Genomic DNA, 22,739 nt, shown 5'->3' on the forward strand with positions numbered 1-22,739 from the left:
CTCTATAGTCATGTGATCAACCCGGATCTGTCCGATTTCCCATATTGCATCCTCATTGGCTAAGGTTGGCTTCCAAAGTTTGCAGGATTGGTCCGTTTTGAACAAACTGCCTCCAATCATGAACGCAGCTTGCCATTTCCATAAAATTGCACACGCACATTCCCACTAGGCCGAGGAAGAAATGCCACTTGAACATTTTCAAATCAGCCTCATGGTGGCGCTATAACTGGCCGATTTGCATTTTTACTATAACTGCACCGATCTGCGTGAAACTTTGCACGCACACTCCCTAGAGGCCAAGGAAAAACATTGGACTGCATTTTTCACATCTGCTTTTTACAGCGCCACCAGGAGGCCGACTTATGTAAAATACATTTTTGGAGATTATTCCTTCAGATTCTGTCCAAAAAACACGCAAATTGGTACACTGCATCTCCATAGTCATGTGATTCTGATGGATCTGTCTGATATTTCATATTCCATCCTATTTGGCTTACAGTGGCTTCCAAAGTTTGCAGGATTGGTCAGTTTTAAACAAAATGCCTCAAAACATGAATGCAGTGTGCAATTTCCGTGAAAGTTTGCATGCAGATTCCCACTAGGCCGAGGAAGAAATGCCCCCCTTTTCACATTCACTTTGGCCTTTATAGCGCCACCAGCAGGTCTAATTTAGCAAAACACATTTTTGGAACAAAATGCCTCAAATCATGAATGCAGTGTCCCATTGAAAGGCCTAAGAAGAAATGCCACCCTTTTCACATTGGCCTATTATAGCGCCACCAGGAGGCCACAATAACCTACCTGACCTGGCGGAGACCTGTAGTCCGAGGAGCACTTTTTCTAGTTTTTTATATTTTTGGGGGAAAACGAAAAAATTAAAATAAAATAAATGAAAAAATATCTCGGAGAAACACGCCCCCCCTCACGCATTAGGAGGGCAGGGTGAGTCACCAGAACCAAGGACGGTGTTTTTGATGAATCTAACATGGTTAAAATGGAGTTTGAAGTTATAATGGGTTTGTGTAGGAAGGGGGCGTGTCTGATAAAATTAATATCAAATGTCTAAATACTGAATCGAGCAACTTAAAAACTGTCTGGGGGGCTCACAAAGGCTTGAGTAGATGATACAATCACCAAATGTTTTTTGGAAAGTGAAATATCCCTTTAAGCTCTGTTTTACGAACCTGTGTTTTTAAAGTTAAAGCCTCAAATGGAAGTTGGTGAAATTCCAACTGGCGTAGTCAGTAGTACTTTAATAACCTCAAGCAAAAAATAAATAAATAAATATATATATATATATATATATATATATATATATATATATATATATATATATATATATATATATATATATATATATATATATATATATATATATATTGAGTACTTGAGTAAATGTACTTAGTTACTTTACACCACTGGAAGCAAGGACCGTATTGGTAGATTGAATACTTTATTTAGAAGTTTGCAAAGAAAAAGCACATGGAAGTACAGTAGCCTACACTTAGTTACTTTACTCCACTGACTTTGCTTAGGGTTGTAGACTGCGTTGTAGACTATTGGCCAATCACGGTGCAGGATTGGTCAGTGTCCAAAACTCACTTATAGGGGGCGGTTACACCGCCCCAAAAACATAGAACATGCATGTACATCTGTGGCCTACTGGCAGTGTGCAGAGGAAATGTGTCACTGATCGGTCCAGTGTTGTGCGTTGATTTGCTCCAGACTCACACAGACTGACTCTTTTATAGACAGCTAGACACCCGTAGAGCCACGTTGTAAAAATATAAAACATTATGTGAAAAAAAAGTATTAACTTTCATCTCCGTCAACTTAGCTCTCTGTAATATATAGACATGCATCTACCATCTATAACTCCTAAGTGGCGGTGCTGTATTATACCACTCTGCATTTCAATTTCATATTGGGGACAATTGTGATCCCCATCTCTGTGTCGTTTTGGATGGCCATTATTCATCAATACATTTCCCAATGGTGCAATCATTTCTTTAACACTATAAAACATGGAAAAACTTAATTTGATCTAATTATAAACTCGAATTGAGCTGAGCTTGTGCTGCCTGTTTTATCACGGTATCCGCAGTTGTGACTGTCGCTGTACCCCCTCACTGTAGATTCTCACCAAATACAAAGTTATATTTCTCGTGGTCGATTGCAACTGTGTAACCGCAAAATCACAACTCAGCTGCTAACCGCAACGTAGCTCGTCGCCTGTTATTTCAGACTGTAGCTTCTCCCCCATCCATCATCAAGTTGAACTTGATGAAGCCCTACATGGGCAAAACGTTGTTCACTTTTGGTTAAACAAACGAAAAAGACGGGAAAGCAGCTTATCCTGTGCGGACATTCCCTTTTTCTTTACTTGATTATTTTTGGGTCTAGCACCGCAGTGACCATTTTGTTGACTGAGACTAAGACTAATATACTAAGGTTTTGATATTTAGTCGACTAAGACTAGACTAAGACTAAACAATAGTATACTAAAACAGTACTAAAACTAAATGGTGTGTTATTCAAAAGACTAAATTATAATTAGCTGTAAAAAATAACACTTCAAACCGTGTTTAAAGAGAATGTGAGTATGTGGAAATCCTACCTTTTTTTCAAGAGTAGAGAGATATGTCCAGAGATGCAACAGACAGGCTATAATACACATTCACCACATTACTGCATAATAAACTATGATAATTAATTACATTTATCTTCCTGATATATAGAAATTCCCACCAACAACATAATTCGACTTTACCTAGGACATTAATCAATAGCCATAATGCTTTGTGCGTTGCACCTGAATGCACCATGCAGTCTTTCTGCTGTTTTTAAATCATTTGAAAATTGGTGAAAGCACCAGCGTTTTTCTCAGGGTGACCTTTCTAAATTCAGACATCTGCTTTATGGTCCCCGGAGACACCGGATCCTCCCTCTCTGCCACATCGTTGTTGACCCGAGTGAGAATGGTCAGGAGGTCATCGCCCCTGTAACAAACACACAACATTGCCACACAAGGCACTTGATTGAATTGCAGTCAATTAAACAATGTAGTAATATAGCCTATATGCAGCAATGGTGGAAATGTGGTTATCAGGTAGGCCTATCAGTATTGTGGATCAAGTATGACTTAGCTCTTCTTAATATTACATTCATATATTAATTTGTATTCATGTCTTTCTTTCTTCATATTTTGAGAGTTACCTGAGACAGCGCTCTTTTAGCTGTTTGCACACAGACTGTATGAACCAGGTCCCAGCTTTTTTATCCCTAAATGCTAAATAATTCTCCACAGTGGCCATGGCAACCAGGAAATCTGCATCCACAGGAATGAGAGGAGCCTTCATATTTGGTTTGGGTGGTCTACAACTGTCTGCTTCAACCCCTTCCTCTTCAACCCCTTCCTCTTCAACCGCTTCCGCTTCAACCCCTTCCTGCATCTCCATTCCCTGACAGGCCTCGATGAAGAACACTTTGGGCTTGCCCACAAGGACACGGCAGTTATCTCCGTTGAAGTACGCAACTATGTCTTCAATGAGGAGGAGCTTCTGATCGGTCCCGAAAACGCCACCCTTTTCTCCATGACTCATAATGCAGCAGACAAAGACATCGCCGTGCTGTGGAGGATCCTCAACTTTAAGGTTGGTGAACACCCTGTGCTCCGTGGACCATTCCTTTACATTGCACCTCTGTAGCTCAGCGAGGTCCTTCAAAGAAGACAAACAGTTGAGGGTCTCGTGCATTTGGCTTGTGATTTGGTCTTTAAACATCAACACTCTGAAGCCCAGCAAACTGAATGTATTGGTCAAATCGTCTGCAGGGGAGGAAAAGAAAGATTCAATCACCAAAAGAAACCATTTACTGACTAACATCTACTTCTCATGTTAAAATTGTAGATGTCAAGTTGACACGCTTGTTGAGAGCAATGTATGACATGTGCCATAATCTTCTATTTGAGATAATTACAAGCAACCAACAGTAAAGAGAATGAGGGTAAGTACTATCCAGACAACATCCATACCAGCATCCTTGTCTGTTCCACGTCTTCGATCACGAACAGCTACAAAGTTCTCATTGTTGATGATCACACAGAGACCTGTAGGTTTGCTGCTCACCTTGTACAGGTCATCCTAAAAAGAGCAGAGAGAGATTTTGAGTTCGTCACAAATATACAATGGGTGACTCCAGGACTGTGATTTTATTTTACATATTTCTGATGTTATCACAATTGTAAAGGCTTCCTACACGTGTGTGGTTTTGAGATAGTTTTCAAATTAAAAGATGGATGGAAACAACCTTTAAATCTGAATATTTTCTAACTGCCTGTGTCAAATTTGACCGGGAAGTACTTTCCCGATCTGCTGCTGATCATTTTGCGTTTTGCCGTAACTTGCTACTGCAGACCTGGTCTTTTCCACCTGCAGTCCCATCCTCTCTTGACTTTGGATCGGAGGTGGTCAGCGGTGATGGTGCTGGAGGTGTTGTGATCAGGGGACCAGGGTTAGCATCATTGTTGTTTCAATTGGGACTGAATACTAGAAGATGCAGCCAGTAAAGCAGTAGATCAAATCTCTGCACATCATAAGAGGACACTTTGGCCATAAATAAATGACAGTTTGTACAAACATCAAGATTGCTGGATATGTTTAAGCTGAACAGTGTTGCTGAAAAGGGGCTTGGAGACCGGCACATATATAGACATGAATGAAAAAGCATCTGTCTAGTCGTCATAAAACCTGATAAACATCTTTAATATTAGTGTTGGCAAATGTCAAAGGTCTAGAGTAGACCCCTCATAGCAGTCCGTTGGCTTTAAAGGTCCTGTGATATGAAATGTCTCTATTTTCATATTTTATTATTATTAGTATTATTATATTATATATTAGCTTTTTTGGGGGTTCTCTGACGTAAATTCTACACCAAATAACAGAAATGTTAACACTCAGTGGTTTATTTGTGGTCAGGGCACTTCTGAATAATGAGAACTGAAATGGGCCTCTGAATAGCCTGCAGAATGTTACGTGATTTTTGTAACAATCTCACCCTCCAGGTAAAGAAGCAGAGAATTATGTCTGCCATTGTATTAGCCAGTCGTCTTTATTTTGTCTATGTGTGTATATAAAATGATAGATTCCCTGCACATTTCTTAGTTACAAAAGTAGTTTCATGGCATTGTTGTAACCAACTGTGAAGCAGTTTGTTTATCGAGTAATGGTTATATTTCTGATGTTTTATAGTTTGTGTGTAGATTCCATGTTGTTGTGTGCTTGTTTATACCTGACCAGGTAGTCTGACCATGTAGTCTTAGCCTGATCATGTAGTCTTAGACTGACCATGTAGTCTTAGACTGACCATGTAGTCTTAGACTGACCATGTAGTCTGGTACTGACCATGTAGTCTTAGACTGACCATGTAGTCTTAGTCTGATCATATAGTCTTAGACTGACCATGTAGTCTGGTACTGACCATGTAGTCTTAGACTGACCATGTAGTCTTAGACTGACCATGTAGTCTGGTACTGACCATGTAGTCTTAGACTGACCATGTAGTCTTAGTCTGATCATATAGTCTTAGACTGACCATGTAGTCTTAGACTGACCATGTAGTCTTAGTCTGATCATATAGTCTTAGACTGACCATGTAGTCTTAGTCTGATCATATAGTCTTAGACTGACCATGTAGTCTTAGACTGACCATGTAGTCTTAGTCTGATCATATAGTCTTAGACTGACCATGTAGTCTTAGACTGACCATGTAGTCTTAGTCTGATCATATAGTCTTAGACTGACCATGTAGTCTTAGACTGACCATGTAGTCTTAGTCTGATCATATAGTCTTAGACTGACCATGTAGTCTTAGACTGACCATGTAGTCTGGTACTGACCATGTAGTCTTAGACTGACCATGTAGTCTTAGACTGACCATGTAGTCTTAGTCTGATCATGTAGTGTTAGACTGACCATGTAGTCTGGTACTGATCATGTAGTCTGGTACTGATCATGTAGTACTGACCCTGACTAGTAGCTTGCTGTGGCTACTGACCTAGATGTGTTAATGTTTATATTGTATGATTAGTATGATAAAATCCATCAAAGACACTGGTCTGAGTAATATTCTACTCTTGTGCTCAATCCCTACACATGGGAGATGTATTGATTGCATTTAGTGTGATTGGTATATAAATGTGAGATAGCCGAAAGCCTCTTACGAGGGCGATCTTATTAGTTACATTGCTTGTGTGACTGGCTAGAAAATTGTACAGTTTACGTCTATTGTATTTCCCCTTGGGGTCGATGAATCTAGGCTTTCCCCTCCTGTTCCATTGCCCCACAATGTGGAGGAGGTGGGAGTGGTTGGCCATGATAGCGTCCAGTTTCCTCACTATATGCACCTTCCCATAGTGTTGAATCATGCAGAATCACCGCTCTGTTGCTACTGTATGTTTATAGGATTTATTTTAATGTCACTGTGCTGACCTGTTTAGTAGTCCTCTGTGGCAGGCTGTATCGCAGGCCGCATGTCAAACCGAAGTCGGGGACAGACAAAGGCCGGGTGGCGGACAGAGATCGGGTGCCCTTTCGGCAGGTGATGGTTGTACCAGAGTCGCCTGTACAAAAAACATTACATTTGAACTGTCATAACTCCTATGCAGTCTGATCTATGCAAAACTTGCGTTCTGTCAGCCAGTAGGTGGAGCCATCATTTTCAAACCTGGGACTGAGGGTTCAGTGAGTCAGTAGGTAGTCGCTTATTATCGGTATAAGTTGAGCAATGAAGGTGTCGATCCTCCTATTATAATAATCTAGACCCCTGGGAGGTTTAGTCTATTGTTATACCCACCATCAACACCCAGTACTTACTGCACTCACCCAAGCTGTACTACTATACTGTGTGCTGAGTTGGCTGTGCCAGGTATTAAACCCAACACCTTTCAATTCAAAGACGAGCACTTTACCATCCGAGCTACACGGGCACGTTCTGTACACCAGTCTTATGTTGATACATTTTAACAGAGGATGGGCCTGTTGCAAATGTGGCCATGAATCAATGTCAGTTTGTCCAAACGTTACTAAACTTGTAGGAGTTTTTAATCCAATGAAAAGGTTGAAACCTGTCCCCAAAACATCTTTGAAAGTGGACTGTATAGGGCTGACGGTTTGCAAAAGAAAAAGGGGAAGGCTTTTGGCTTGTAAATGACTTAGTGTCTGTGTCAGTGGCGTAGCAAGGCAACACTGGGCCCCAATGCGGGGTGGTTACAGCGGACCCTCTGCCAGCCCCCCTCTAGATACAATAGACAGCATTTAGCATTGGGCCTCAAGCATCAACCGTTCTTAAAAATAAATGTCTTCTCAAGACCCACTTTCCTTACTTGGAAATTGTTCGACACACACTCAAGAGCACACTTATGCACATTTGACTGCTGGCATGCAGAATAATTGGTTATTGCATAATATATTTCAAAATAAAATCATTATAATTAGAGTTCATTAGAGTTCTAAACAGGACTGATTATGTATATCCAAAAACCCAAACAGACCTCGCAGTACACTGGCAGGCTGGATGGAAGGCTGGATGGCAGGCTTAGGCTGGATGGCAGGCTGGTTGGAAGGCTGGATGGAAGGCTGGATGGAAGGCTGGATGGCAGGCTGATTGGCACGCTGGATGACAAACTTAGGCTGGATGACATTCTTAGGCTGGATGGCAGGCTGGAAGGCAGACTGGGTAACAGGAGGGGTGGCAGACTGGGTGACAGGTTGGGTGGCAGACTGGGTGACAGGGTGGGTGGCAGGCTGGGTGGCAGACTGGGTGGTGCACATTGGCTCTGCCAGTTTGAGGTCGTACTTGTCATCCTTGCCCATTCTGTATCCCCTGATCTCACCAGAGTCCCATTGGACCATGATCATTCCACTCTTGCGCAGGTTTGTATGGACCAGACCCAGCCCAGGCGGGGGTCCATCCTGTATCAAAACACACAAAGCAGTGCAAATTGTATTGATAAAAACTAGGAGCTCATACGCTCATCACCAACTGTTAATGTTTATCTTGTATTAACTGACCTCATCTCCGTATGTCCAGTCTGGTCCTCTCATGACTCTGGTACCGATCTTCATCATGGAGACCAGCTCTGGACCAGAGGTTGGCAGGGAGGCTGGACATGGTAAATGATACAGACATTTTAACGGTTTTGATTGATTTATTAATTGATTGATTGAATACTTTATTAACAGTTTGAAAAGACAATTACAGGGAAGTACAGTTCAATACAAGGTCTGTTAAGGTTTTAAAACCAATAAAGCACTATGGCTTGTTTCCATTGGAGTCATGTGTACTCAATTCATCATAACTCCTATGCAGTCTGTCTGATTTATACCAAATTAGCTAAAAGACATCCATATTTGCTCACTTTAAAAACTGATCCATGTGACTAGTTGTTCTGCCTATATACTTCTTTCATAGGTTTGCTACCAAGTTGTCTGTGGATAATTATTGGACCAAGCGTGTCAAAACTGACACACAGCTTGTTAATATCTCATTTAGTTTAGATTATACTGACCAATTAATGTCAAACTGGTGTCCTTACTGTAACAAACTGTTGTTACTTCAGAGCTAATTAGACTATTGAACGAACAGAGCAACCTTTGTGCAGCCTCATTATACATCTTCATGGCTACCGGCACAAAGGACAGTCTACGTCTATTGTATTTTCCCTTGGGGTAGATTCATCTATAATTTACCCTCCTGCTCCATTACCCCACAATGTGGAGGAGGTGGGAGTGGTTGGACATGATAGCGTCCAGTTTCCTCGCTATACGCACCTTCCCATAGTGTTGAATCATGCCATATCACTACTTTGTTGCTACTGTATGTTTATAGGATTTATTTTAATGTCACTGTGCTGACCTGTGTGGGAGTCCTCTGTGGCAGGCTGGGGGGCAGGCTAGGGGGCAGACTGGGTGACAGGCTGGGTGACAGACTGGGTGACAGGCTGGGTGACAGGCTGGGTGACAGACTGGGTGACAGACTGGGTGACAGGCTGGGTGACAGGCTGGGTGACAGGCTGGGTGACAGACTGGGTGACAGACTGGGTGGCAGGTTGGGTGACAGGCTAGGTGGCAGACTGGGTGGCAGGAGGGGTGACAGGCTGGGTGGCAGGTTGGGTGACAGGCTGGGTGGCAGGCTGGGTGACAGACTGGGTGGAGACCATCACAGATTTAACCTTAAATGAAAAAGCATCGGTCTAGTCGTCATACAACCTGAGAGAACCTGTTCGATATCTTTAATATTTAAGTTTTGGAAAATGTCAAAGGTCTAGAGTAGACCCCTCATAGCAGTCCGTTGGCTTTAAAGATCCTGTGACATGAAATATCCCTTTTTCATATTTTATTGTTATTATTAATATTAATATTATATTATATTATATTATATTATATTATATTATATTATATTATATTATATTATATTATAGATATTTTGGGGGTTCTTTGACATAAATTCTACCCCAAATAATAGATTTTTTTTTTATACTCAGTGGTTTATTTGTGGTCAGGGCACTTCTGAATGATGAGAACTCAAAAGGGCCTCTGTCTGAATAGCCTGCATAATGTTACGTGATAATTATGACCGCCGTTTTATTAGCCAGTCGTCTTTATTTTGTTTATGTGTGTATATAAAATGATAGATTCCCTGCAAATGTTTTAGTTACAAAAGTAGTTTCATGGCATTGTTTTAACCAACTGTGAAGCAGTTATTTTATCCGTAATGGTGAAACTGAAAGAGATGACGGCATAGAGCTAAGTGGCCGGCTTCATACTGCAGCTGATCCTTTTACCATAAGAACATTTAATGAAGGCGAAGCGAAGCTTTTACTACAATCAGGCACATTGTGTGGAATTTAGCCTGGGGGAAACATTGATTGATACTGCAGGACTTGTTTATGATTTATACCATGATATTAGGGTTAGGGTTTTAGTTAAAATCTTTTAAAACATGTTTGTAGGACCCGCAAATTGCCGCTTTGTGACTATATAATGATTCATTTTATTGTCAGTGTGCTGACCTGTGTGGGAGTCCTCTGTGGCAGGCCGGATGTCAAGCCGAAGCAGGGTGGTAGGCAGGGTGGCAGCCCGGGTGGCAGGCTGGACGGTAGAATGAGGATGGGTAGCAGCCCTGGTGGCAGACCGATGCCGGGTGGTAGGCAGGGTGGTAGACCGATGCCGGGTGGCAGACCGGGTGGCAAACCGATGCCGGGTGGCAAACCGATGCCGGGTGGCAAACCGAAATCGGTTGGCGGATCGAGACTGAGAGACAAGCTGATAGACAAGCTGATAGACAGGCTGGGTGACAGACTGGGTGACAGGCTGGGTGACAGACTGGGTGGCAGGCTGGGTGGCAGGCTGGGTGGCAGGCTGGGTGACAGACTGGGTGACAGACTGGGTGGCAGGCTGGGTGACAGACTGGGTGACAGGCTGGGTGGCATGCTGGGTGACAGGCTGGGTGACAGGCTGGGTGACAGGCTGGGTGGCATGCTGGGTGACAGGCTGGGTGGCATGCTGGGTGACAGGCTGGGTGACAGGCTGGGTGGCATGCTGGGTGACAGGCTGGGTGGCATGCTGGGTGACAGGCTGGGTGACAGGCTGGGTGGTGCACATTGACTCTGCCAGTTTGAGGTCATACTTGCCATCCTTGCCCATTCGGTAACTCCCGGTTGTACCAGAGTCCCAATGGACATTGATCCATCCATCCTTGCGCACATTTGCCGAGACCTGACCCAGCCCAGGCGGGTTTCCATCCTGTACCAAAGCACACAAAGCGGTGTAAATTGTATTATGAGCTCATAAACTCTTCAAAAACTGTTAATGTTTATCTTCTATTAACTGACCTGATCTCCCCATTTCCAGTCTGGTCCTCTCATGACTCTGGTACCGATCTTCATCATGGAGACCAGCTCTGGACCAGAGGTTGGCAGGGAGGCTGGACATGGTAAATGATACAGATATTTTATGCAAATCTCCTGTAAAACAAATATGACATTTGAACTGCCATAACTATGCAGTCAGTCTGATCTATGCTAAACTTGCTACAGTATACAATATGTATATAGACATCCATATTTGCTAAAAATCCTCAATAACTAAAACTCAATCTGATTGTTTTTACATTTCATCCTGAATCACAGGTCTGATTGCTACCAAATTGTTTGTGGATAATTATTGGACCAAGCTTTGACAGACAAATTGTTAATATCTCATTTAGTTTTGATGATTTTGAGTTAATTTCTAAAGGCCAGTCCAGACCAATGCAAAAGTAGTTGCATGTTGCAAGGAGTTGCATGGTGTTGACTGGTCTTAAAGGGTGTAGCTCAGCACATACATTCATTCAAGATTTATTTATTCTCAAAATTAACACCAGTAGTTAAACTCACTAGTAGTTAAACTAATTTGCAGTGTGCAAATATATTAAAGAAAACAACTAATGGGCCAGTCATCATAAATCTTACAGTATATGTACTATGTCTACATAGTACCTGAAAAATACTGCCGACGTTTCATTCAAATTGAAAAGTCACAGGATAACACCGTGTGTGTAAAATGATGTTGAAGTCAGCCAGTAGGTGGAGCCATCATTTTCAAACCTGGGACTGATGGGTAAGTGAGTCAGCAGGTAGTCGCTTATTATCGGTATCAGCTGAGCAACGAGGGTGTCGATCCTCCTACAATAATCTAGACCCCTGGGAGGTTCAGTGTATTGTTATACCCACCATCAGCACCCAGTACTTCCTGCCCTCACCCAAGCTCTACTACTATACTGTACGCTGAGTTGGCGGTGCCAGGGATCGAACAGAAAACCTTGCAATTCAAAGGCGAGTTCTTTACCAACCGAGCTACACCGGCACTTTCTGTACACGAGTCTTATGTTTAACAGAGGATGGGCCTGTTGCAATTGTGGCCATAAATCCAAACGTTTCTAAACGTGTAGGAGTTTTTAATCCAATGAAAAGGTTGAAACCTGTCCCTAAAACATCTTTGAAAATGGACAGTATAGGGCTGACGGTTTGCAAAAGAAAAAAGGATCGCTTCAATTGGCATGTAAATGACTTAGTGTCTGTGTCAGTGGCGTAGCAAGGCAGACCCTCCGCCAGCCCCTCTCTAGAGACAATAGAAAATAGCATTTAGCATTCGGCCTCAAGCATCAACCGTTCTTAAAAAATAAATGTCTTCTTAAGACCCACTTTCCTTACTTGGACTTGTTCTACACACACTCAAAAGCACACTTATACACATTTGACTGCTGACATGTTTTACAGAATAATTGGTTCTTGCATAATATATTTTAAAATAAAAGTTCTCAACAAGACTGATTATGTAACTCCAAAAACCCAAACAGACCCAGTACACTGGAAGGCTGGATAGCAGGCTGGATGGCAGGCTTAGGCTTGATGGCAGGCTTAGGCTTGATGGCAGGCTTAGGCTTGATGGCAGGCTGGATGGCAGGTTTAGGCTTGATGGCAGGCTTAGGCTTGATGGCAGGCCGAGCCGGCGGGTTAGACTGGGTGACAGGCTGGGTTGCAGGCTGGGTGACAGACTGGGTGGCAGACTGGGTGGCAGACTGGGTGGCAGACTGGGTGACATGCTGGGTGACAGGCTGGGTGACAGACTGGGTGGCAGACTGGGTGGCAGACTGGGTGACATGCTGGGTGACAGGCTGGGTGACAGACTGGGTGACAGACTGGGCGGCAGGCTGGGTGGCAGACTGGGTGACATGCTGGGTGACAGACTGGGTGACAGACTGGGTGACATGCTGGGTGACAGGCTGGGTGACAGACTGGGTGGCAGGCTGGGCGGCAGGCTGGGTGGCAGACTGGGTGACAGACTGGGTGGCAGGCTGGGCAGCAGACTGGGCAGCAGGCTGGGCAGCGGCTGGTTTCTCTGTCAGTTGGAGGTCATACTTGCCATTCCGGCCCATACGGTAGCTGACTCCTGCTACATGACCCCGGTCCCACTTGACCTTCATCATTCCATCCTCACCTGGCTCTTCAACGACCCGCCCCAGCCCACGAGATCCATCCTATACCAGAGCACAACAAGCAGTCTCAATTGTGTTGATGAAAACTATGACAACAAATGTTCATCATTGACCTCAAGAAAAAAATTAATAAAACAATTTTAAAAAAAATACCTGACGCTATGTTCTTATTTGTATAAGTTGACTAAACACAGACACATAAAGGGAAGTACTGATCAGGAGGGGTTATGTCCAATTTCCTCTTAAGACAAAACATGATCAATACATTGTTATCTTCTATTAACCTGTTCTCCCCATTCCCAGTCTGGTCCTCTCATAACTCTGGTACCGATCTTCATCATGGAGACCAGCTCTGGACCAGAGGTGGGCAGGGAGGCTGGACATGGTAGATGAAAAATGTATACAAATGTAAACAATGGGTGTGGCATAACGCAAATCAGACTATACATTTAAGAGTGTCCAATTATTACAAAACTCAGGATATCTGTCATAACACAGTTGAACCATGTGTGTAAAAAATATTTTCCCAGTAGTGATCACCATGAGTTCAAAACAAGGGTATTTTGGGGTAAATTGAAAAAGGACAAATTTAAATTGGATGTTGAGAGTGCAAGGCTAAAAGAAAGCCTGCACATCCACTGGAGTGTAATTGCAAGACCACAAAAATCACAGGTAATTCTAAATTAGTCTGCACACTGTGGCTTAAAACAGTCTTCTTCAGAATAATTTTCTTCAGACAACTTCAGAAGACGTTCTGAAGAAGGCCCTTTGAGTCGAAACGTTAACAAATAGAGCTTTTACTGGAAGCCTTTAAGCCACAGCGGAATTTAATTATGAATTGCCTCTATAGAGTACACCTCCAAGGTGTTTTACTATTATTATATTTAGTATGCACATATCTATTATTATATTGTCCTGTACATATCCACATCCATCATACACAATACATGTATAAGCATGCATATATTCACTAATGATGGATTGTACACGTTAACTCAGTCAGATGTCTTTGCTGCTTCATAATGTAATCAGTAGGATTAGATTATCTTATTCCATGTAGGTTTTAGGGGTGTTCTAGCAGTGTTTTGGTAAAGTTACACTGTGTAACGTTTTCAATTAATCAAATGTTATTTTTCATACCAAATGTTCAGGCCACTACCCAGCCTTCAAATCCAGCCCTTGCACTTTTTGACGTTTTTTTTTCTGATTGGATAGAATTTGTATCCCGACCTGAACAATGAGATCCCTATTACTGAACAAACCCTCTATAGCTATGATTAATATCAGAATATAGAGCTATTTAACACTTATTTTATGAAAAATATAGCAAGTAGTTGGAAAGTAGTTTTACTAAGTACAGTACTTACCTAATCTGGTCTTCACTATGCCTGGAGTCCACACAGAAACAACAACAATACAAAAGACAACAATTTAATATCACACAGTATCAATAAGACAAGAACATGTAACATAAGCAGCCCCCCTTGTGGTGGGAAGCAAAAATACTTTTTTAAAACTTTTTTTTGTACACCTTCACCCGTTGTGAGCTTGTAGATCTGCTATTTTCAAATAGCCAATGCAGCCAGATCTGCAAGCTTAACCGAATGACTGTTAAAGCAGTTTGTTTAAATTAGTTTCTAAAATGTTATATTTTCACAGGGATTATTGTCTCCGCCAGGCCGAAAGGCATGGTGAGAGAGTTTGTTTTGCCCCCTGTCTGTCCGTCCGTGCGTGCGTCCGTGCGTGCGTGCGTGTGTGTGTCATTCTGTCTGTGTACAGCTAATCTCACCGTTGGCACCGTTGGCTTGATCGCAGCCAAACTGTGCACACACACTCCCTGGATGCCAAAGCAGAACCTCTGCCCCGAAATTTTCACATGGGCCGTTTATAGCGCCACCAGGAGGCCGATTTGTGCTGTCGTATATTGGCCCTTATTTGCTTGTTTTATGAACGGTATGCAAGTCAAAAATCAGATATAAATGATAGAAGTTATTTTACTACAGTCAGGAGTAGCCATGTGTTGTAGACAGACACAGTCTAACTGTCTGCACTTCTGGGCTATTTTAAACTGATGACATCAGGCCTAGCTTCCTGACAGGCAGGATACAGACAGATAGCGACACTGATCAAAGGAATTGATCAACTGGTGGGGGGATTCTCATTGACCCCCACCCACATGAACCGTCTGTATTGTAATGTGAACCTAGAGTATAAGAGTGACTGTAAATGACTTGTGAGAGAGTACTGAACAAGCCGAAAGGCTGCGTGGAGGACAGGGGCTCCTGCCCCTGGAAGCTTTGTGATGCTGTTTGTTTGTTGCTGAATAAACCACTGAATGATTCTGAACATGGAACCTGGTCCGGACGTCCTCACTTCTTCTCCTCTACTTTATTACAACCAGCAGGCCTGGTTACACGCAGTTTACTGCCTCAAATATACGACAGTGCAAAACAATTTTTTTAACAGTACTCCTACACATTTTGTCCAAAAATCCCACAAATCGGTACACACTGGCCCTCATTTATCAACACGGTGCAGCCCAAATAATGGGCGTACGGCGAGATCACCGCACCATTTGGCATTTATCAATATATCCTGACGTGGGCTTCATCCTACGGTACGCTGAAATCTCACGTCTGGTCGGGACCAGTTGTTGACGTTAATTGGCTGCACCCGTTTATTCCATTGTAGACCTGCAGAGCAGCATTGTTTGACTGTCTGAGAGGCATCTGGACACATAATCCACTCATAAATGTATCTACACTAATAAATAATGCCTGTGAAAATATAACATTTTATAAAGTAGGCTAATTTAAACAAACTGCTTTAACAGTCATTCGGTTAAGCTTGCAGATCTGTATGGCTGCATTGGCTATTTGAAAATAGCAGATCTACAAGCTCACAACAGGTCCCATCGCGACGCGTTGTGAGCTTGTAGATCTGCTATTTTCAGCGCAGCATATGTCGCGCGCTTCTGCAAGATAATTCTTTTCATGGACAGTGAGGTCTACAAACTTACAGTAGCTTGTCCTATGTTATGGAGTTATGTCATAGAGAGTTATGTAGGCTACACAACCTGGCTGGGTTAAGGATATAAACCCGACGCTCCAATATTAACGTAGCGGCACGGGATCACGGGGTGTGTGTGTGTGAGAGAGAGAGCGAGAGAGCGAGAGAGAGAGAGAGAGAGAGAGGCGTGTGCGTGTGTGTGTGTGTGTGTGTGTGTGTGTGTGTGTGTGTGTGTGTGGCGAGGCCACAGTCTATGGGCGAGGCGAGCGGGGGAAACTGTTTCTTATTGCCTTTTCATGCTTTTTTTGGGTCGTATTCTGGTTCTTCATGTCGTGAAGTCGGGCGTTTTGTGAATATTTAAGGGCGTGTTATTTAAATGACGCTCGTTTTCAGACGTGAGATTTATCAAAGCTCCGACCTTATACGCTAGGATTGGCTGTATAGGATCCTTTGATAAATGTGACTTCGACGTTGGTATACGGGCGAATATATGGAAGAATATACGCCGGTTTATACGCTGCGTTGATATATGAGGGCCAGTATCTCTATTGTCATTAAACGAAACAAAATGATTTGGTCTGCACCGCGTTGATAAATGAGCCGAGGGCCAGTATCTCTATAGTCATTAAACGAAACAAAATGATTTGGTCTGCACCGCGTTGATAAATGAGCCGAGGGCCAGTATCTCTATAGTCATAGAGTCATATTCCATCCTGATTGTTTAAGATTGGCATCCAAAGTTTGCAGGAGTGGTTTGTTTTCAACAAAATAACTTTAATCATGAACACAGCGGGCCATGCCATGAAACTTTGCACGGACATGCCCACTAGGCCAAGGAAGAAATACCACCCTACATGTTTCAAATCAGCCTCTTGTAGTGCCACGAGGAGCACTTTTTGTAGTTCATTGTCATGTCTTACCTTTGAATCTTAACCATTTCTTTGAGAGCTTGTCTGCTAGATCATTCCTGGTGATTTCCCTCAGAATATCCTCTGTGATCTTTACAGCTTCATCAGAGCTGTAGCTCTGCTTCATGCGTCCTATGGTGTCCCTCTTGTCTGCATCCTGAAGATGATCCTTTGGGATGTTCAGGTGGCTCTGGAACTGCTTAAAGTCCTCGTCTGGCAGACCCTCCAGAGTTTCAGATAAGAGATTATCTGTATATTTAATGAATGGAGATGATCAGTGCTGCTGAAAAGTATATAGAAGTTTTTTTTCTTTTTTTATTATTATTATTACTTCTAGTAAAATGACTACTACTCAAATCATTTAAATATATATACAAAACAATATGTAGTATGTACGGGGAAACAAATCACAAAAAGTATGGAATATCAACAATCCTTACAAAAATGACATTCAACATTTGTAGAAAGATTACCGACAAAACAATGATTTGGACAAAATTCAGATTTGGTTGGAACGATATATCAAGGCACAGTGGGTGTGGCTAACATGGATAGATGCGTCTGGACCCAGAAAACCCAGAATAAAAAATGGGTAACAATTTATATGGTGACCATGTCTATAATCATGATGAACATATACTTATAATGCTTTATAATCTACTTATAACACTGTAGTTATAAGCACTTATAACTATTCATATTTAGAATAATAACAATAGCACATTATAAAACATTTTATATCATATATTTATCACAGGGGTTCTCAACCTGTGGGTTGGGTACTAGGCAAGGCAGCATTCTGTGTCATGGGACACTGACAGAGAACGCTGCCTTGTTTGGCTCCGTCTGAGCATATAGGAATCTTAAAGGAGTAGTTCACCCCAAAAATCTCTGTGAATTCAAGGCTTCAAGGGGTGTGTAATTGATGGAATTTACAACCTTATCTTCATATAATCAGTCCTCATTAATGCTCATTATAATGACCCCCCCCCCCCCCCCCACACACACACACACACACACACACACACACACACACACACACACACACACACACAAATAATCAAATTTGAACCCCCCCCCCCCAAGTAATCATATTTGAACTGGGGACCCCCCACCCTGACAAGCACTTGGAATTGTTGAAGCATTACGTTTTGTGTGAATCGGTTCCACAGATACATATTGTGAAAATAGCAGAGCTTGTAGATCTGCTATTTTCAAAATGTTTCCCTCTTTCTTATATTATTTTTTCTTTGCTTTCTTTTCTTATCTTTTATTTTTTTAGGTATTCAAATTAAATTGTCACTTCACTGTCATCTGGGGACATCATCATGTGGGGACCCCCCTGGGGGTGCGGACCCACAGGTTGAGACCCACTGCTGGAGTTCCATGTTAACATTGAACGAACGTAAGCAGAGAGCATTCCAGAAATGGCTTTAAACATGAACAAATGCCGTATTTATCACACCTCTCATGTCAGACAGGCTGTTTAATACACAAAGTATAATAGTGCTTCATTGGTTAATGTATGTTTTGTAATAATAATAACAAATCTACAAAGTAGGCTAACTTGCAACTTGCAAAGGTTTTTTAAATAATTGCTGTGGAGCAAAACGTACAATATTTACCTTTGAGATGTACTGGAGTAGAAGTCTTTAACATATTGAAACACTGACATACTCAAGTAAAGAAGAAAGCACTTTAACATTGTACTAAAAGAATAATACTTGTGTGCTACTAAAACTGTGACTTTTCAGGATTCAAATACAAAAAAAAACAGCAAAAGTAGCAGATCTACAAGCTTGTGTTCAAACTTATAGATCTGCTACTTTTAATGCTATTGTGTGACGTATGATCAAGTAGGGCATTAATTTACGAAAAAACACAAAAAGTTAAAATATGGACATAAGAAGTTTCCAACATCCATGTGTTTAATAATTAGTGTTTAATTAATAATCTTACCTGCTGAAGAGGATGAAAACATGTCCTCGCTGTGTGGTTTGATCTGATCTCATTGAAACATTCCACTGGAAGTGTGTTTTTGTCAAAAGCAATAACTCGACTGTTTGTAAATATGAAGCTAAAATGGTTGCAATGTGGAGGTTGAAATGTTCATACAGATTACCCTTCTGCAAAATGGTTGACGCCCACACCCACACACACACACACACACACACACACACACACACACACACACACACACACACACACTCCTAGATTTTCCTGAAACTTGGCAGCCCTGTGTTCCTTTAATTCAGACGATTAAGTGACCCCCCTCTCTCTCTCTCTCTCTCTCTCTCTCTCTCTCTCTCTCTCTCTCTCTCTCTCTCTCTCTCTCTCTCTCTCTCTCTCTCTCTCTCTCTCTCTGTGTTGTTCGAGGCCAAATACATGTTAATGCTTGTAGCTGAAGTATCAGATAAGATTAAAACGTTCCTTTCATTCATGTCAGTAGTGCATGATGTTTTCTTTATGCTGTTGTGAGCGTGAGAACATTTTCAGTGGTGGAAAGTAAATTTACTTAAAGGACAACTTTGGTTTTTTACAACCAAGGTTTATATTTTAGCTTGTAATTAAAGTAAATAAATGATGAGTGTAATTTTTTTTTCATTTACTGCTTTCTATAGTTTTAGCATTTTTTGCGATATTTTTTACAGTGGGCGGGGGCATTCTGTCCGGTGGCTAAATATGCCTTTTTTACACAATAAAAAAGGTCCGGCTGTCTGAGATGGCCAGATGTGAGTTATTGGGGGCTAGAAGAGCTACTGTAAATAATAATAAAGAAAACGCCGGGTTAATGTGTTAAAAAAATACATATTTAGCCACCGGACAGAATGCCCCCGCCCACTGTGAAAACACTGTAAAAAAGATTGTGAAAATTGCTAAAACTATAGAAAGCAGTAAATTTAAAATTTTTAACACTCATATTTTATTTACTTTAATTACAATCTAAAACATAAACATTGGTTGTAAAAAAACAAAGTTGTCCTTTAAGTACTGTAAAATGTTGAGGTATTTTTTACTTCACTGGAGTAGGCTATTTACAATTTGCAGTACTTTTATATTATTTTGTATATAATATTTACTCTTAATACAATACAATTATACAATTAATGAAGAACTTTAGTTATAGTGACTTTGTAGATTTAGATTTGAATATTATTAGAAAACATACATTAACCACTTTAGGCCTATATACATTTAGGCCTTTTATTTTTGACAATAATTTTAAACTCCACACAAAAACAGCTGGAGATGGTCATTCATGCATTCATCTCATCCAGATTAGACTACTGTAAGGGCAGGTACACACTGTAGGACTTTTAAAGTGGTCGGGGGCGTCATCTGATCGTTAAGCATAACACACTGCAGGAGTTTATTTCTTGAATTCCGCTGTCATTTATCGTTGTGGTTTTCACACTATAGATTGATCCCCGACCAGGGATTACACACTGTAGGATAGTTCACTAGGATGCTATCCAGAGTCAGACCCAATACATACATTTGTGTTTATTCCAATTCATTTTAATCGATGTATCCTGTGATATGCCTCTCTCTCTCTCTCTCTCTCTCTCTCTCTCTCTCTCTCTCTCTCTCCCGACATCTTAACAAAATGAAATAAGAATGTTGACTCTGGCTTTGTCCAATGTTCCAATGTGGATTCTGGAAAGTTATGCACATTCGGGCATATTTTCCTATATAATGCCAAATTTGCATATTTAAATATACATGTTCAGAAAACGTGTAATACGATAAAGCATTGTCTTCATGTAAGTAATCATCTGGGGAAGTTTCATGGTCATAATTATCTTTTTTCATCCTATTCACCTATCATGTACGTATGGTGAAAATAACAAAATATTTGATAAATATGAAAAAGCTGCTCCTGTGGAAAGGTTATCATATATTTATTAACTTATATTGACCTTATAAACAGGTTAATACAGGTATAATTTTGCCCACTCATTTGATAATGAAATCTTGTCTGGCTCATGGACTTTAAGCACTCGGCATCAATCACGAGATGGCCATGGACCGTTCCCGGTGGAAGAAAGCCATAGCGAGAAACCAGTCCAACCCAGCGGAGCCTGGAAAGCGGACTTTAAACAGATGATGATGATGATGATGATGATGATGATGGACTAAATGATGAGAAGTAGCATTTAGAGGTGTGATGTTTCCCCCTAGTGGATGTTAAAGGTACTGCGCCTCTGTTTATTGACGGTGGTTCATGCATTAAACCACTGGTTCTCAATGTCAGGTCCGGGGACCTGACACAATGTGTCACAATATGTCATAATATGTTAATTAAATAACAAGTTTAAATGTCTTCCCAGTCCCTCAGGATACTGGTAAACTTCCATGCGTTTCTTCTCAACCACAAAGATTCTGTCTCACTGAGCTGCTTTGTAGCCGCTGTATATCTGTACACACACACACACACACACACACACACACACACACACACACACACACACACACACACACACACACACACACACACACACACACACACACACACACACACACAGGTAAAAAGTGTGCTCTGAGGTTCAGCTGTGCAGACAGACTGGCCCCCGTCAGATTTAATCCTATTTAAACCTATTTAAATCTCTTATGTTACATAACTGACAGACAGTGTTATTTCTATTTTAATAGTCATAATTTGTTATAAACATTTTTTGGTGAAATGATTAAGAAATATCATGTTTTGGATCAGCTTTTTATTTTTCCTGAAAAACTTTTAAAAAAAAAGACATATAGGCCATTAGTTTAGCAAGGCGACAAGATAGCTTCATAGACTTGTTTGACAGCGCTGTCATCCGTGGTGGATTCATGTTAATGTGTATTTTCAGACATTGAACCACTTAAACCGTCTATAATTAGTAAACTTGACCTTTGCATATTTTATTTACTTTAATTACAATCTAAAACATAAACATTGGTTGTAAAAAACCAAAGTTGTCCTTTAAGTACTGTAAAATGTTGAGGTATTTTTTACTTCACTGGAGTAGGCTATTTACAATTTGCAGTACTTTTATATTATTTTGTATATAATATTTACTCTTAATACAATACAATTATACAATTAATGAAGAACTTTAGTTATAGTGACTTTGTAGATTTAGATTTGAATATTATTAGAAAACATACATTAACCACTTTAGGCCTATATACATTTAGGCCTTTTATTTTTGACAATAATTTTAAACTCCACACAAAAACAGCTGGAGATGGTCATTCATGCATTCATCTCATCCAGATTAGACTACTGTAAGGGCAGGTACACACTGTAGGACTTTTAAAGTGGTCGGGGGCGTCATCTGATCGTTAAGCATAACACACTGCAGGAGTTTATTTCTTGAATTCCGCTGTCATTTATCGTTGTGGTTTTCACACTATAGATTGACCCCGACCAGGGATTACACACTGTAGGATAGTTCACTAGGATGCTATCCAGAGTCAGACCCAATACATACATTTGTGTTTATTCCAATTCATTTTAATCGATGTATCCTGTGATATGCCTCTCTCTCTCTCTCTCTCTCTCTCTCTCTCTCTCTCTCTCTCTCTCTCTCTCTCTCTCTCTCTCTCTCTCTCTCTCTCCCGACATCTTAACAAAATGAAATAAGAATGTTGACTCTGGCTTTGTCCAATGTTCCAATGTGGATTCTGGAAAGTTATGCACATTCGGGCATATTTTCCTATATAATGCCAAATTTGCATATTTAAATATACATGTTCAGAAAACGTGTAATACGATAAAGCATTGTCTTCATGTAAGTAATCATC

At 41.1% G+C, this 22,739-nt stretch overlaps 1 protein-coding gene across 3 annotated transcripts; it reads right to left on the reverse strand.

Moving 5' to 3' along the window:
• Positions 1–1,524: 1,524 nt before the first annotated feature.
• On the reverse strand, positions 1,525–19,034 carry LOC311056903 (uncharacterized protein). 3 transcript variants are annotated; one of them, XM_084073746.1, is made up of 13 exons: positions 18,912–19,034; positions 16,965–17,201; positions 14,403–14,423; positions 13,320–13,411; positions 12,399–13,077; positions 10,892–10,983; positions 10,070–10,802; positions 8,070–8,161; positions 7,550–7,970; positions 6,489–6,619; positions 4,034–4,142; positions 3,217–3,826; positions 1,525–2,999 (listed from the first exon to the last, which is right to left on the reverse strand). In XM_084073746.1, exons 1-13 carry the CDS (start codon positions 18,931–18,933, stop codon positions 2,849–2,851), a joined length of 3,390 nt encoding a protein of 1,129 aa, XP_083929872.1. In that variant the 5' UTR covers positions 18,934–19,034; the 3' UTR covers positions 1,525–2,848. The 3 variants fall into 3 exon arrangements, with proteins under 3 accessions (XP_083929872.1, XP_083929873.1, XP_083929874.1); XM_084073747.1 differs by having other exon boundaries at positions 16,965–17,235; positions 18,912–19,020; XM_084073748.1 differs by lacking the exons at positions 16,965–17,201; positions 18,912–19,034 and having other exon boundaries at positions 13,301–13,411; positions 14,403–14,417.
• Positions 19,035–22,739: the final 3,705 nt, after the last annotated feature.

Source organism: Gymnoscopelus microlampas (assembly GCF_963454915.1).
Source record: "Gymnoscopelus microlampas genome assembly, chromosome: 12".
NCBI classification, from domain to species: domain Eukaryota; kingdom Metazoa; phylum Chordata; class Actinopteri; order Myctophiformes; family Myctophidae; genus Gymnoscopelus; species Gymnoscopelus microlampas.